This window comes from Dromaius novaehollandiae, chromosome 7 (assembly GCF_036370855.1).
Source record: "Dromaius novaehollandiae isolate bDroNov1 chromosome 7, bDroNov1.hap1, whole genome shotgun sequence".
Taxonomy (NCBI): Eukaryota; Metazoa; Chordata; class Aves; order Casuariiformes; family Dromaiidae; genus Dromaius; species Dromaius novaehollandiae.
Window position 1 is genome coordinate 42,266,331 of NC_088104.1, and position 15,670 is coordinate 42,282,000.

Genomic DNA, 15,670 nt, shown 5'->3' on the forward strand with positions numbered 1-15,670 from the left:
AGGAGCATTACAATCCAAGTTTACCCAGTGAACCTATACACATATTACTGCAAATAAAGCAGAGTTTAACCACTAGCATTTTCTAATAGATTTTCTTGGCAACAGTTCAAAGTTCTCTTGGATTTAGTAATTGCAAATCAAACCAGCAATCAGGTCTTATCTTCCAATCTAGGTTCACTGGAGAAGTAAGGTGAGGCAGAAAAGATGAAATCTCTTCATTCCTGTACAGAACCATGACGTTTTTAGCTAACCTCCAGAGTGCTGTTAACACGTGTTCTCATCCTGAGCCTTCTCTTTGCCAGAACAAAGAACAGCCAAAAAAATCAATTTAGTCCAAGGTAAGTTCATATACACTGGTGCTCCTTTCTCAGTTCAGTGAGGAGACCAAAGAGTTTTAGGAAAGAAAGGAAGCAAAAAACAGATTCTAGCATCACTACCAGCTCCATATCAATTTATCAGCATTCAGATGGAGACCCCTACCTACCAAGCTGACAGTTGAGATACCAGAATTCAGCCAATTTAACCCAATGTGGGCCTAATATGCCCTGTTATCCCAGACACTAGAGCCTGTTACCTTTTAAGAGGTATGTTGCTGCTATCCCTTGCTATTGCAGCATCATCGACTTCTATTGCATGTCTGATAACCTAAGTTAACCTCTTTAGAAGTAGGATTCCTCTGTCGCTTACCCCTCCAACAAATACAGTATTACTACTTTGGCAGTTGTGCCATTCAGGGCAGAAACTGGGCAAACACTGGGTCCAGATTCACACACCATTTTCACCACAGCACAGCCAGTTCTTGCATAGCTACAGTCTGCGTTTGGCATGAGGGAACAGCTGGCAACTTACCAACAGGATCACATTTCCATCTGCCCCGACCCTGGCCAAAGCACGTGCAGTTCAGCATGTGGCCCTCGTCGTGACGCTTATGGAACGTCTGGTTCACATCATAGGTGATACCGTCCACAATGCACTGGTCTGTTTGAGAAAGAGCAGAGATACTTTGTCAGCAAGAGCTCAAAGTGTAAAGACAAGTTTTTTTGCACATAGTTCCCTCCTCTTGATCAGCTTACAGAGGCCAGCCATGACAAGTTCCATCCCTGCAAAAGAGAGCCCTTCCAGTATTTATGATCACAGACCAGCGCTGCATTGAGTTCCTTTACCAGCAGTGTGCAAATAAGCACCACTTGCAGCAAAAAGGTCTGTAGGATGCAGTCCAAAATACTAAGCATTATTCAAACTACAGAACTGCTTGATTGTTCCGTATGACAGAGTTTCCACACATGAAAAACTAAAACAGCACACTAACTCTTTCACTACCTCCTCTGAAAAAGGTCTAGACTAATACTTTGGTGAGTATGGCCGAAATCATTAGGGCTATGCGAGGAGAAAAGGGCTACTCCAAATTCATGAAGATATAAGGATGTTTGCACCTCACTGATTTTATGTTGCCAGCCATCTCTGCCACACTCTGCTGTAATCTAAAGAGAGGAGCAGATATATTTTATGTCCAAGATGCTACTGGTGCCTGCTAATCAGCTCTGCCTTCAGAAAGCAGTAACCAGATCCCAGGCTGAAATACAATGGTATCAGTCTACTGGGGTCAATGAGGCTATGGCAACCTGTGATCTGGCTCAGAATTCTTGAAGGCAATCTAATCAAAGCAAGGAGAAGACAGACAAAACAAATATAAAAACCACTCTAGAAGCATGTTGTTTTGCTAACTAGGACCCAAGAGACCTAAGTTCAGTTTCAGACTCAGTCACAGGCCTTCCGTCCTTGGGGAAGTGACTCAGTAAATCCCGGGCCTTCATTCCCCATCATATTTTCCCACACCACAGGTCCAATGGGGGCTGAGGACCTTCTCTGGTTGCTATGTTTTAACAACCCTACTTAGATAACCTATGCCTTTTGAAAAGGGGCAGAGTCTCCCCCTCACCCCTCCATTAAGGGAGACCACTAACTCAGGGATGAAATTGCAGACAACTAGCCGCCTATGTTGAGAAAGGAGATTCACAGACCAACTTTCAGCTGTGCAATTCTCACTGTTCTGAAGGAAGTGCACGAAAAACTCCCAAAGTCTTTGAGTGAGCTTTTCCCTATAAATTATATTCCATTTCAGCAGTGGTGTTCGAGCCCTTACTTGGCATGTTGACAGCAACCCCCCTGCCTTTTCCAGACACAAAGCCAATGCTGTGAGCTAGCTGTAGGATGATCAAATGTCTGTGCTTTTAAGTCTTCTCTTTTTGGTGTTGCTTAAGTGCTTCTCCACTTGGGCCCCTTATATAAATATGTAAATAAATAAAAGTAGTCTATATGAAAAGTTGGCAGGACAGAACCGAGATTAGCCAAAGGGATTCATCCAACAGACAAATTGAAAACTGCACTGCAGAACAATAAAACAGACAGCTCTGCACTCAGACTTCAGACTAGTCTGGGGCCTTGTGTGCTCATGAGAGGGGGAAATACCTCTGCTCTCCATAAAGCCACAATGGCACCAATGCCTAAATGTAGACAAAGGGAGGTAGGGATACCACCTGATCAAGCTAATCACAGTTTCTCTGCTTTCTAGCCTACAAAAGCTGAATCTGTACTTCTCCAGCACGTGAACAAGGGAGGAACTTCATGTAGCCCCTCTGATTCCCTCTCTATGCCAAAGACAAGCCTGGTGATACATGATTTGAGTCTGGGCTCCAATTCCCAGTGATAGGAATCAAAAGAAAACCAATTTCTCCCACCCCCAACACTTAGATTAAGCCTGTGATGTCAACATAAAAAACTACCTCTGAGCTGGGAGTAGGCGATGCAGGTCCATTCTCCACGGCCATTTCCTACACAAGTACATCTCATCATATGGCCCATGTCATGCTGTTTATCCCACTGGTCCCCAACGCGGTACATGACACCGTCATTCGTTGTGCAGATTTCTTCATGGGCTGGTTGAGAAGAGAGCAAGAGGATGCTTTATGTGGCTAGAGTTAACATGATCATGAAGGCTCAGACCATTTGCAATGCTTCCTCATACTGCTCAGTGGTTTCTGCATCTTAACAAGGGAGCCGTAGGAACCCACTCCATTTCAAATACCATTTTCGCTGGGTGATGATGTTCTCTAAGTACATATCCCTCCTATGGATTTATTCATTTTAATTCCCTTTAGAAAGCTACACGAAGCAACTTCTGTACCATGTCCAAGAGATGTTGTGCGAGTGAATCAGTTCTTGTTACATATATGCCTTTATATGAGCAAACCCATTTAAAGACCTGAGTTTCACAAGTTGTTGCAGGGCTCAGATGCTGCATTGTCCTGAGTTACAAAAGCCCTGCTGTTTAAAAACTGGGAGTCACATTCGCTTTAAATATGCTTTGTCCACATACCCACTCCTGACATCAATGAGACATGCATGGATTGTAGGAATGGACCAAAATACTGATGTTGACATTGCTGTCTTCTCCAGGGTAACACACTGATATTTTAAGTACACTCTTATGCCTACCCACGCATTGGGCAAAAGGAAGTGATGAGTGATGAGGGAGAAGGTTTTAGCAGATACAAAAATCAAAACCTCACTTCCTACAAAGCGCTACAGTACAACATGCTCTAATGAATCTACACCAGTTTGCACTAGCTGCCAACCATGCCTACCACTGGCTGGCAGCAAAAGAGTAATGAAAACTGCCTTTTCCTTGCACTGCCCAAGTCTCTGGCAGAACTGATCAGTGAGAAAAAAAAAAAAGGACAAAACAAAACTTAAATTCCTTAAAGGGTTTTGGGCTGGGAAGCAGCTTGCTGGAAGTCATCAATAACTGAGTCAATGACAGCTTTTTACTTTGCAGCTCCAAGAATCCCTTATAAGTACCCCAGAATCCATTTATGGTTCTCAGTCTTACCAGCCATGGGGCAGAAACCAAATTTCTGGTCAGCATCATAGTTCTCAGTGGTTCCACACCACTTCATGTTGTCTCTCCGTCCCTCAGAAGTACAGTCAGTGTAGTTGCGGTTGTTATACAGGAAAGGGAAGTGGCACAATGCACCATTGGAGTTGCCACCTCGTGTCTGGACCAGAACTGTACAAGAGTAAAAAGGAAAAAAGATGCAAATCAAGCCTGTGCTCTCTCCTAGCAGGCAGAAAGAGCTTAAAAATAAACCACTAACACTATTTTTTCCTTTCTTTGTATATTAGCCACCAGACTCTCTTCTTGGCTTAAGTTAATTCAGATCTAGAAACACAAGCCTTGCACAAGGTCAATTCAGCTCAAACATAGCTGTGGAAAGAGTTGCTGGACCCAGGCATGGGAATTCCTGGGCAACAGGGAAAACTAAAGCCTTCTGTGTCTGGGAAGTGGCTTTGCAGACCCTTTGTATTAAGGCCCAGGTAATAAAATAATCTCAGTTCCCTTAGTGCCTGTATTATCTCACTGATGATATTGGCCAGTTGTGCCCTTTGGCTTATAGTAAAGTCTCAGTCCTTAGGAAAGAGTTACAACCTGGTTATGTACAACAGCACAAGTCAAAAATCTCTCTGCAGGTTGGAATCTTCATGTTTTGCAAGCAGCAGTGGAAAGAGGAATCTAATCTACATGAACTATTCACCTCTTGAGCAACTCTGGTTTACAAGTAATGGAGAATAAGGAAGCATTTGCTTAGATTTTTCTATACTGATATTTCTCATTCCCGCAGTATATCACAGGAAGTCCCACTAAAACAAGAATGTGGGTGTGGGGGCAAGGAGGGGAGACTTTTTTTAAGAGAGTATTATATATGTTGGAGAGAAGGGCTTGGCTTTTATCAGAAAAAAGCCCACACAACTGAAGAACAGCACTATTTATGCAGTGTAAGAAGCAGTATTTTCCTCTGGGAATGTGAAAAGTTTCAGACACATTCTCTCCAAGGTCAGATTCTAGAGGAGGCTGCTCGGATACTGTTCCATGGATGTCAGATGGGCTTTCCAGGAAGTGTAACCATACAGGTAGGTTTGTGCTGTAAAGGGAACATGACCATCTGCAGAAAAGGGAATGCTGCTGCATTAGTCATGCACCGTCTCTTGATCACAGTAATCACAAATTGCATTAGGATTACTGCTATATATGGCAACCTGGCTAGAGAGTCAAGACTGAGGGAGTGACAGACGACTGTGCAAATTGTACTCCATGAATATCCTCTCCTTTGCAGCCTAATATGGGCATTGGCTCTAGCAATTCAGCCAAGCAAAGACAAAGTCTAAGTATCTTTGGGGCTAAAGCTCTACCCTGACTAGGAACTCCCATTCTAAGGTCAGTTCAGGAAAGAGAGAAGAACAGGACTCAAAGGCTACATCTATGTCACCCTGACTACTCTCCACAGATGCCAAGAGCACAAAAACATCCTGACTCCAGATAATCCTCAACCCACATGGCTGCTTTGCCGTTGGGGTATGCCTGGAGTCCCTCCAGATTGCCAGGACTGTTCCGGCAGCCTGTCGCTACAGGCTCTGCTCCTCCTACCACCTGCTTGTGAGGGCCGTGCACATGTGAAGACCCCCAGAGAAGAACCTACCATTCTGCTCTGTACAGAAGGAGTATCTCCTGTCCTGCTCAAAGTTGGAGGTGGTGCTGCACCAGAGGTGCCCATCTGTACGGCCTTCGGTGGTGCAGGAATAGAAAGTCCTCCCGTCGTAGGTGAAAGGCAAAACACAGGCTTCTCCATCAGAATTGCCGCCATATGTTTGAGTTGCAGCTTTAACACAAACAAATCACAGCATTAGATTCTGGCTCAAAACAATCCCCAATCTTAGGGCTCCAGAAGAGCAATAGCCTCTCCAGGCCAAATCACCGGCTGCTGTGAACCCACACTGACTTCCAAGGACCTGGGCCAGTACACACCAACTGAAGACTTAGTCCCACAGCTGTGTCATTCTTTTACATTCTTTTCCAAACATATATTATTGCAGCTTGCTTTGAGTAAAATTATTAATGCTACTTCCCAAGGGCTCTGTTTTCTCTCCGCTGGTTATATATAACTCACTGGGAAATATTTGTACCCTACAGAGCCAGGCTTCAAATAATCAAAACAGCTATTACTTCCCCCCTGGTACCTTTCTCCAGTATTTGTCTTCCTCAGAAGACACTTCTGATACACACACTAAAAGGATTTTACATTGAAGTTAAGCCACAGGGCAATCCCAAAGATCTCATTGGACTGAACAGGCACAAAACACAAACTCATACCTATTTCCTGGCAGCTGACTCCATTGCCCAGGCAGGTACAGAGCATTTGCTGGCTTCCCTGCGTCTTGAGCCACTGCATACCCACGGAGTACACCACTCCGTTGTCAGTTATGCACTGACCATACGGCTGAGGCTTGGGCTGTTGAGGTTGGGGCTGGTACAGCGCAGTCTGCAAATTTGTGAAGCTAGGAGAGCCAGAACCTGCGGCAGAACATGGGAGAGAAGTGAGACTAGATATCAGGCATCACGCGCAAAGCTAAAGAACAGAATGCTTCAGTTAAATGCAGAGATAAAGTCTTCAGTACTTTTCATCAAGTTAAAGGTACAACACTTAGCTTCTGTAGACACAATTTAAATATTCCTTTTCATAGCATTAATTTGAGCTCCATTTAGCAAATTTCAAAATTAAAAAGCTACTTCTGCTTCTTCTGTTGATGGCCTCTAGTTTCTACCACTGCAGAGTGGCTTTAGGAAGGATTAAAAGCATAGCCTTTCAACAATGGGAGTTGTTGAAAATGAAGGGGTCTTTCTGGAGAAAGCATTTTAGTTGAAGGAAATCTAGAATAAAAAACCAAGATCAGTGACAAAACAATAAGGAGTACTGAGAAGGTAGGGGGATGAGGCAAAGAAAAGGAAGTATTCACTTTGAATTCTTCATTGTTGAAGCAGAAAAAAAAATAAATGTATTCCTTTATTCTGGAATTTTTCAACTTTGAATCAAAGTTTTTGGCCAGTTATCATTCTGAATAACACCGAGAGACAAAGAGGCTTCTTTTCTATACTGTGGCCATTGCTAATGTTTCCCACAGCAATCCCCACAAATTCAGCTCTGCTGAAAAGGGGGAAGTAATGCAAGCAAAGCAGTGGCACCCTTTAAGCTTTGTGCACTTTGAAGTTTAGACCTTCTGAGATTTTGAAGCTAACCTGCTGGCACCTACAGTTAAGTCATTTACCAAGAAAAGCTCAGTGTAGCTACTACAGGAAAACAGAGAAGATTTACTCTGCACACAGCAGAAGGAAAACCCGACCCTTAAAATGGCAAGAAAGAATTTAGGAGTCAAAGACATTGACAAAACTTGGGCAGAAAGCTTACATTACCTATAAGCTAAATACCTATAAGCAAAACAAGATACTTCATGTTCATGTATTAAACAAATAGGATTGTATCCATCCTGTGACATTTCTATTTTTCGAAGTTCAACCATAGGTTATGTATCTTGTCAAAGAAACTAGATGGCCTCAGAGGAGTTTAAATTAAGGGAATCTAAAGAAAGTTACCAAGGCAGATACAGCAAGTCCAAATATTAACTCAAAGTGTCATGTTTCCAAGACAGAGCAAGAAGGTATTTCCAAGACAGAGCAAGAAGGTATTTCCCATAGATGCACGATCCCAGATGTGTGATTTATTGCACTGTGATCACGCATGCAATTACATTTGTATGGGCAAGCCCCATGTGGGCAAGGAAACCAAGCATAAATTAATTGTACCTATGCATGCACAAAAAAAGGACCATCTCCCAAACTCTGGCCCTATTTCTTGCTGATCTTTCCCTGACAAAATTCCTAAATGCCTAAATTAGGATGGTGCAATTCAGCACCGAGTCCTAGTCATTCCAACACACGCAGTCCTTGGCTCTTCCCCTACCCTAAACACTGTGATGCCCCACTTACCAGTGCTAGTTGTATGCAGGGATGTGTGTCTTTCACATTTCCATTCACCTCTGCCATTACCAGTACAGATGCACTGAAGCAAATTTCCACGGTTATCCTTCTTGCTCCAGGTGTCTCCAATTCTGTAGGACGTCTTGGTGTCATGGTCATTGCACCTATCTGTATAAGGAGCATGGCAATTAGCTATTTCTGCACTGGATGGCTTGAGCATGCAATTTATAGTATTGAACAGCCAACACTATGAAATGAGCTGATAGTTTAGAGCTTTTGTTGAGAGCCTTCCTGATTTTCTGTAGCCCACTATTAGGAGTCCTATATGTGCTAATGCCAGCATTAAGCTGCATAAGCTAGGAAAGAGTCTGAAAATCCTGATGCTAAAGAAGTCTAAGGGAAAATTCCCACTGATTTCCAGAACAGGAATTTCACTTTCTAGCCTTGGTCTCAAATAGCACCATAACACTCAATTTCAAGGTAAGCTACATTCAGAAAATTCACATGTGTTAAAAAGCACATCCTGGATTAAGAACATTCTTGCTAGTCATTTTTAAAAGCCATTTTAAACCCATTCTGTCTAGCATACACCTTCAATACCTTGCTTCAATGCCTTTTTTCCTCCTCTTTTTAAGAGGAAGTCATTGTAGCTGGGTCCTTTCATACTATACACAGGGCACAGTTCAACTTCAGAGCACTACTGCAGCTGGAAGAAGCTAAAACCTATCAGAGGGCAATATGTTAAATTCCAGTTCTTCCAAAAAAAAGTGTGCATGAAGTGGCCAGTAAAGCTAATAGAAGCTACTCAGTCAGACCAGGAATATTAGACTTTCTGAATCTCCCTGTTGTCTTTAATAATCCACAGACTCTGACGAATTGAGTAAATGGGTTCAAAGGACAGCATAACAAACTACTTTTGTCTGAATGCCAGCGCCACATGGATTAACTAGTTCTTCTTCCATTACAGCGTTTTACCTTCTCATCCAAGGGCAACTTGATACAGTGGCTCAAATATAATCATGGATCAATGAACATGGGTTTATGAAGAACTGTGGAAGGACATATACATCACTACAGCTTGCCACTGAAACAGCACACGGGACAGAATATGAATGTGGAAAATGTGAATGATTCACAGTGGTTAAAATAACCAAAAATCTGAGTATTTGCCAGGAGAGTGGTAAATTGGAGAAGTGTTGATAGTGTAATTTGGTATAAAACCTGTCTTATGAACACTCAGGGTCTCAAGTTAGGTGACAGAAAGCTGACACCCTCCACTCCACCAAAAAAAACAAAACAAAACAAAACAAAAACCCACCAACAGTAGTCAATCTGAAAAGTGTTGGCCAAAAAAGATATACGATAGTAACAACACATCCTGAAGCATAATGCCACTTTGTGGGCTACAGGTATCATTTTACACGGGGAGATTCAAATTTATGTACTTGATTACATTTGAAAAACAAAATGAACAGGCTATTATACTACAATTTCCCCTACGGTGCAACAATGCAGACCTGAGTTATGGGAGGAAAGATACTGCCAAATCATTTTTATTAGTAATAATATCTCCTCCAAAATTCACAAACAACACATTCTGTTTTATTCATTCCTATCTGACAGTTAATGATTTTTCCCCATGTGCTTCTAACAGAGTTAATATTGCCAAGGCTGGTTTGATTTTTATAGCTTATTTCTTGACCAAGTCTCCCCAGATCTTCAATTTTAATCCCAATCCTCCTCAGTGTTTTAGTTCTTTACAGTTCTGTTGTTTATATCAGCAGAAAGCTATTATCTGTTTGTCCCAAGGCAACCGAATATGAGGCAATTTAAAGGCTACAGAAGGGTTTCTCAAAACTTGCATAACGAAGGTGTACGGTACAAAGTTAAATTTTGAGGCAGCCAGGGTAAACTGTGACAGCTCTCCAGCGGAACTTGCTCCTTCCAAAATCCGAATAGGAGGTAAATAAGCAAACAGGATTTCAGATTTTGGAAGCCCAGGCTGCTTTGCAAACAGTAATACAATAGATATTTACACCCACGTAGCTCACCGATACAGAAACCTAGGGAAGCCGTTTGAACTGGTGAAGCATATTTACACTGAAGACTTAAAATGGTGGGAAAGACTAACAAGGCAGCTGAGACTGTAGATAAAACAAACCCTGTTTGAGTTAGCACATATATTGAACTGTAAAAGAGGGAAAAAAGATTTAGGATTACATTTTTAATTTGGGAGACTCCACTGCTGGACCAGGTGTCTATTTCTCTCTAAAAGCTCCATCTTCTCCTTCAAGAGGTTATTTAAACCCCAGAAGGATCGAGATTAGGCCAAATTCTGTGCCAGTTTGCAGACTGAGCAATTCAACTGGCTTCCTGGGGGACACACAGCCGTGACTCCTGCGGCCTGCTGGCCTGTGCCTTTCCCAAAAGCTTTCTCTAAAGCAGATTAACACCAAAACACCACAACCAAGATAACGCAACCGCTTGGTCAGCGGTGCGGAGCGCCAACCCTCAGACGTCTTTCGCAGCTGTAAATGGCGGGAGCCACTTTCAAGGCTGAACTTGGGAAGGCGGCGGGGGGAATAAGTAAAACCAAATAAAATGAAGACAGCGCAGGCGAAGGGCTCGGCAGCGAGGCCCCGGGGCCGGCGCCGCGCACGGCACTTACTTCTGGAGGTGCAGGTGATGCGGCCGCTGCCCTCGCCCAGGCAGGTGCAGTCCACCATCATCCAGCCCTGGTAGGGCTTCTCCCAGGTCTCGCCCACCACGTAGGACGTCCCGGCCGCGTTGTCGTAGCAGCGCTCGGCTGAGGGGGACAAGGCCGGGTTAACCATGGGGCCTCGCCACCCCACGGTGGCCCAGGGGGTGGCCAGGGACCAAGGAGGAGGAGGAGGAGGAGGAGGAAGAGAGCTGCCACCTACCTACGGGCTTGCAGGTCCACTCGCCCTTGCCGTTGCCCAGGCAGACGCACTCCAGCATGTAGCCACCCGTCTCGTGGGGCCGCCGCCAGGTATCGCCAATCTTGTAGGACTGGCCGCCCTCATGGCAGCGATCTGCGGCGGGGCACAGGGAGGGCGGCTCAGCCCCGGGCTGGGGGCTCCACCGCCACAGCGCCCAGGTGCCAAGATGGCTCCCGGCCTCCTCCGCAAAATGGCGCCTGCCCGCCCTCTCCTCCCCGGGAAAGGTAAACGTTGCCTCCTGGACGCCTTCCTCTTTCCACAGCCAACCCCCCACGCAGGTTGGACACCCGAAAGCCTGAGAATCCCCACACAGAGGGGGTCATTTTGCCCTCAGGTGGGGTCGTTGCGCCCTCAGGGCCTGTGCGCAGGCTGGTGGAGGGGGGTTGCCTCCATCTTGTCTCTCCGCTGCCACCTCCACAAGGAGGGAGCGACCAGTGGCTGGGCCGGCACATGAGGGTGACAGACACTGGTCTTCTCTCCCGGGTGCAGGGACCTTGCCCTAAAAAGGCCGGTCCCCAGCCTGCGGCTGCCTGTGGCGCCTCAGCCCCGGCGACCGGCCCGCGCTTGTGGGGGGAACCCCGCTGCGTGGGGGTTCGCAAACATGGTGCCTCCTTCCAAGGAAGGGAGGAGAAACCCGCAGCTGGTCATTTATTAGGAGCCATGCAAGCTTTCTGTTGGCTCATTTAGGAAAGCAGGGAATCTAAGAGAGTTACGAAGATTGATTCAAAGCCAGTTACAGCCACTGAGACTCTCCAGTGAGCTTTAAACCAGGCTGCTGATGAGGAAACGAGACTGCTCTTACGTTTGCAATTTCCTTACTGACTCTTTCTTTTCCTACAACACTTATCATCACTGCCCAATAAAATGCCATTAAATTCAGAACGGCTTTAGCTCTCCTCGTTAGACTCGATGCATTTCTTTCCATAGCATGACGATGGCTGGTTTCTGAGCTACTACTGGACTCAGTACGACGAGGCTCAGGCAAGAAACTGGATACTTGAAAGAACAAGACTTTTCTCCAAAGGTGCCTAAGGGACTTTGAAATCTCAGCCTGGAAGTCCTGACACAGTGATCTTCACCCATGCTCACAGAGAGCCTAATTAGGGACTGAAGGGAGATGGTGAACAGTTCGGTGACTCAACAAGGAAAGGATTTCCAGACATGAAAGGGAAAGCTGGGGAGAAAGGGATGAGGGAAGAGAAGGAATAAAAAGAGGAAAGTATGAGGTGGGACAGTGAGTAAGGACTTGCAGAAGCACACTGAGCTGGGTGAAGGGATTTCACATCCCAGTTCCCTCCGCGGCCAGCAGCGGTGTGACATATTTCCCCCACTCTGGAGGCCAGCAGGACAGGCTCGCAGGTGGTATGTATTCATAACAGTCCTGCTAAAGCTCATGGTGCTATTCTGACTCACCAGCTGCAGATTAGGCCCTCATTCTTTTTTCCGGTCAGAAAACTACTTTTGTAAAGGCCTATGAAGATGTAACACTCTTATGGATAGTAAACGTACTAACCTGTGTGGCAGGACACTAATAGAGTCAGTTTTGGCCTATGTTTTTATACATGACACGTCCTCTTAAATAAAAGAGGAATTTGCCTGTGCAAATGTTTCTTCTCTCTGTAGGTGCATGGGGCAAGGACTTCCAATTACACTTTTAGGGAGCTTTGATCCAAAGCCCATTACTCCAGCTAATGGGCATAACAGCATTGGGAGCATTGTGTAAGTCGCCGTGGAAAATATGACACTAAGGAACAATAGCTCTAGTAATGGGCTCTTAGTTACATACTGGCAATGGTGCAGCTGATTCTCCCGCGTCCAGCTCCAATGCAAGTACAGTCCCAGATCATGGAGTCCTTGGGGCGCTCGTACGTCTCCCCCACTCGGTAAGTGGATCCAGTGTATTTGTCGAAGCAAGTTTCTTCAGCTGTGAGGACAGAAAAGTGAACTTCATGTAACCACACAAGTAACACGCACAGTCAACAAAAGAAACCATTCCTTGCATCCTCACACTGATGCTTTTTTTCCCCCTCCCTAGGGCAAAAATGCAGCTCGGTCATCTCTCTTCCTGGAGCAAGACAGCATAAGTTGGGTGAAGTTCATCCTCTTGAGGTCCCTGTGCTGCTGAAGAGTTGCAGCTTCCCACCCCCAGGGAGCAAGAAGCTTAGCAAGGCAAGTGGGCAGGCATGCCCTGGAAGGACAAATTGCTTCTGTCTGAAGTGCGACAGTACAGGAGACAGGAGGGAGCAAGCACCCCTCAGAAGCTGTGTTTTGTCATGCTAATCCTCCTAATTCTGACCTGGCAGAAGCTTGTGTATATTAATCCTGAATTCTGCAGCAGTGCCGCTGAGGTCTACAGGACTCCTTGTGAATTGTTCACACTCACACGAGTAAGTGATTACAGAACGGTTATGTCAAGGCTGCCACCAGACCTGAGATTAGCCATGAAACAGCCTTCTTGACTTCACTACTGGACAGATAAGGCTAACTATGCCATACCGGAAACTTGCTATTGGATTTCAAAACCGTAAAACTTGGAGTCACTGGGGGGGGGGGAGAAAAAAAAAGATCAAACTCTTCTTTTATGGAGGAATAAGGGGACTGAGCACTACTTTGAAATACCCGAGCCCTGAGACAGGCTGCATACAAGCCTTCCAAGACAGATCAGTGGGATGCTCCATCTGTCTTACATGAGCATTATCAGCTAGGAATCAGTTTCTCTCCCATTTCTCCAGAGCAACATAAAGGAGTTATGGCAAACCAGTGGCTACAGACCAACACAGACAGACTGATTGCATCTGATTATCTAAACTACGCTGTATCCCAGAGAGAGACATCTTCCAGCAGATGTTGCGCTTGGAATTTTTTCTGTTACCTAAACTTTTTCCTGCAGAAGACTAAACAATCTCATTTTACACTTGGTTATAGAAAGCTGACAGTGAGGCTGGGGGGCTGTGGAAAGTTGTAAGTTGAAATATTTTTAAACATGCTGACGACACTGTACAGCTATGAAAAGTCGGGGTGAAGCAATCAAACAGGGCAGAGCCAGAGCTGCAAAGTGACTCCAGATTTGAACTTCCCCGTGCAAGTCCAGGAGTCAGTTCAGTTCATTATAAAGAAGAGGTTGGCTCCAAAATCAATGTTTAGATCCAATCCTCCAGAGAGATGAGTGATGTTTGGCCCAGGGTTCTGGTGGCAGGCCCATCTCTAATGAAAAGCATTTCTTAAAATCTCAAGCCAGATCTTCAACGTAAGTGATGCAGATCCGTTACTGACCCTAAACACCAAGCTTCACCCGCTGAAAACCTGGTTTGCTGGCGATACCTCGGCGCAGCGCTTAGCTTACCCAGCTCGGAGGCCGTGCTGGGGTCTTGTTGCAGCTAAAGAAAGTCGGCACCAACTTACGTTCAGGCTTGCTTTCGCAGTTAAACCCTCTGCTTCCACCGTAGCAGGTACAGACCAGCGTGTTCCCCAGGTAAATGCGCTCCCACTGCTGGTTTATCTGATAGTACCGTCCGTTGTCGTAGCAGGTCTCTGGGGCGGCGAGAGGGGAAGGGGGGGAAGCGAGAGAAGTTGCGCGTTACTTCGGCGCCCGCTGCACGAGCGGGGCAGAGGGGGAAGCCGCCCGCCCAGCCGCATCCGCAGCGGGCGCTGCCCGAGCCCCGCCGGGGCCACCCGAGCCGCACGGCGCGGCGCAGCCACCGAGGGCGAGACCCGGCCGCCTCGGGGGGCCCCGGGGGTGGGGTGGGGTGGGGGGGCGCCCCCCGCTCCCCGCCGCGCCCCGCGGTACTCACGCTTGCCCTGCGCGGGGGTGCCCTGCGGCGCCGAGGCGGCCTGCGCCTGCCGCCGGCTCTTGCGGGGCTGCCCGCCGCCCGCCGCCGCCGCCCCCAGGCAGAGGGCGAGCAGCGCCAGCCGCCACCCGGCGCGGCCCAGCATCGTCGGCACGGCACGGCACGGCACGGCACGGCACGGCACGGCACGGCACGGCACGGCACGGCACGGCACGGCACGGCACAAGCAGCCCGAGCGACGGGGCAGCGGCGCCGCCCGGGCGCTATATAGGGCGGGCGGCGCGGGGAGGGGGGCGGCCGCCGCCGCCCCGGCGCCCATTGGCCTCGGCGCTGCCGGGGGCCGGGCGGGGGCCGCCGCCCGCCCGCCCCGGGGGGGCCGCCGCGGCCGGGGCTGCGGCGGGGGGAAGCGGCCCTTCCCGGCGGGGAGAGCCGATCCATTTTGTGGAGGGTTTGGCTGGACAAAATGGCTTTTTTGGGGGGGAGGGGGGTGGAAAAACTTTGGGGTTTGGTTCACTTTTAACCCTCTCCTCCTGCAGGCGGAGGCGACTGGTTGGAGAGTGGGGGTGCACCCGGTGGGGTGTCCCCTGGGCGCGCAGCCTGGAAGCAGGGACCCCTCAGCCATGTTTTATCTGCAGTGAGTGACTCAAGGGTATGGTCTTTCACACCTCGCTTGGAAAAAATGGTGCTGTTGCATCCTGCTCTAAATAAACCCAACAGCCTCTTTCCCTGCCTTTTTTTTTCTTTTTTCTTGCTGTCCAGGATCAATTCTGAGAACAGAAGAAAAGCGAAGGAGCGTTAGACTTTCAGCCCTTTTTAAGTGTACGGGGTCTTCTGTGTGACACCGATTTCTTAGTGAACCAGTCGATTTAACAGGGCTCTTTCCATCTTGTCACCCTCTTTCCCCAGTCCTCTTCCCCTAACCTGTCTCTGCTGCGCCTGGACCAGCACCCAGGTTCAGCCCGTATAGATGGGCCATGCTGCTGGCTCTTTTCCCGATGCCTCTCACACATACTCTGCCTTGGCAAAGGGATGATTAATCTAACAGTCTGCTGCGG

At 47.2% G+C, this 15,670-nt stretch overlaps 1 protein-coding gene across 5 annotated transcripts in view; it reads right to left on the reverse strand.

The window, feature by feature from the left end:
* Window positions 1–14,888, reverse strand: part of FN1 (fibronectin 1) — a 55,956-nt gene extending 41,068 nt beyond the window's left edge. For all 5 annotated transcript variants that reach the window (XM_064515360.1, XM_064515359.1, XM_064515358.1 and 2 more), the window contains exons 1-11: window positions 14,619–14,888; window positions 14,230–14,358; window positions 12,614–12,751; window positions 10,789–10,920; window positions 10,536–10,673; window positions 7,877–8,035; window positions 6,206–6,406; window positions 5,535–5,714; window positions 3,890–4,066; window positions 2,784–2,936; window positions 850–978 (exon numbers count right to left, since the gene is read on the reverse strand). In XM_064515360.1, coding sequence (XP_064371430.1) covers window positions 850–978; window positions 2,784–2,936; window positions 3,890–4,066; window positions 5,535–5,714; window positions 6,206–6,406; window positions 7,877–8,035; window positions 10,536–10,673; window positions 10,789–10,920; window positions 12,614–12,751; window positions 14,230–14,358; window positions 14,619–14,760 — 1,678 coding nt within the window. In that variant the 5' untranslated portion in view covers window positions 14,761–14,888. The remainder of the gene's footprint in view (window positions 1–849; window positions 979–2,783; window positions 2,937–3,889; window positions 4,067–5,534; window positions 5,715–6,205; window positions 6,407–7,876; window positions 8,036–10,535; window positions 10,674–10,788; window positions 10,921–12,613; window positions 12,752–14,229; window positions 14,359–14,618) is intronic.
* Between the last annotated feature and the right edge of the window lie 782 nt (window positions 14,889–15,670).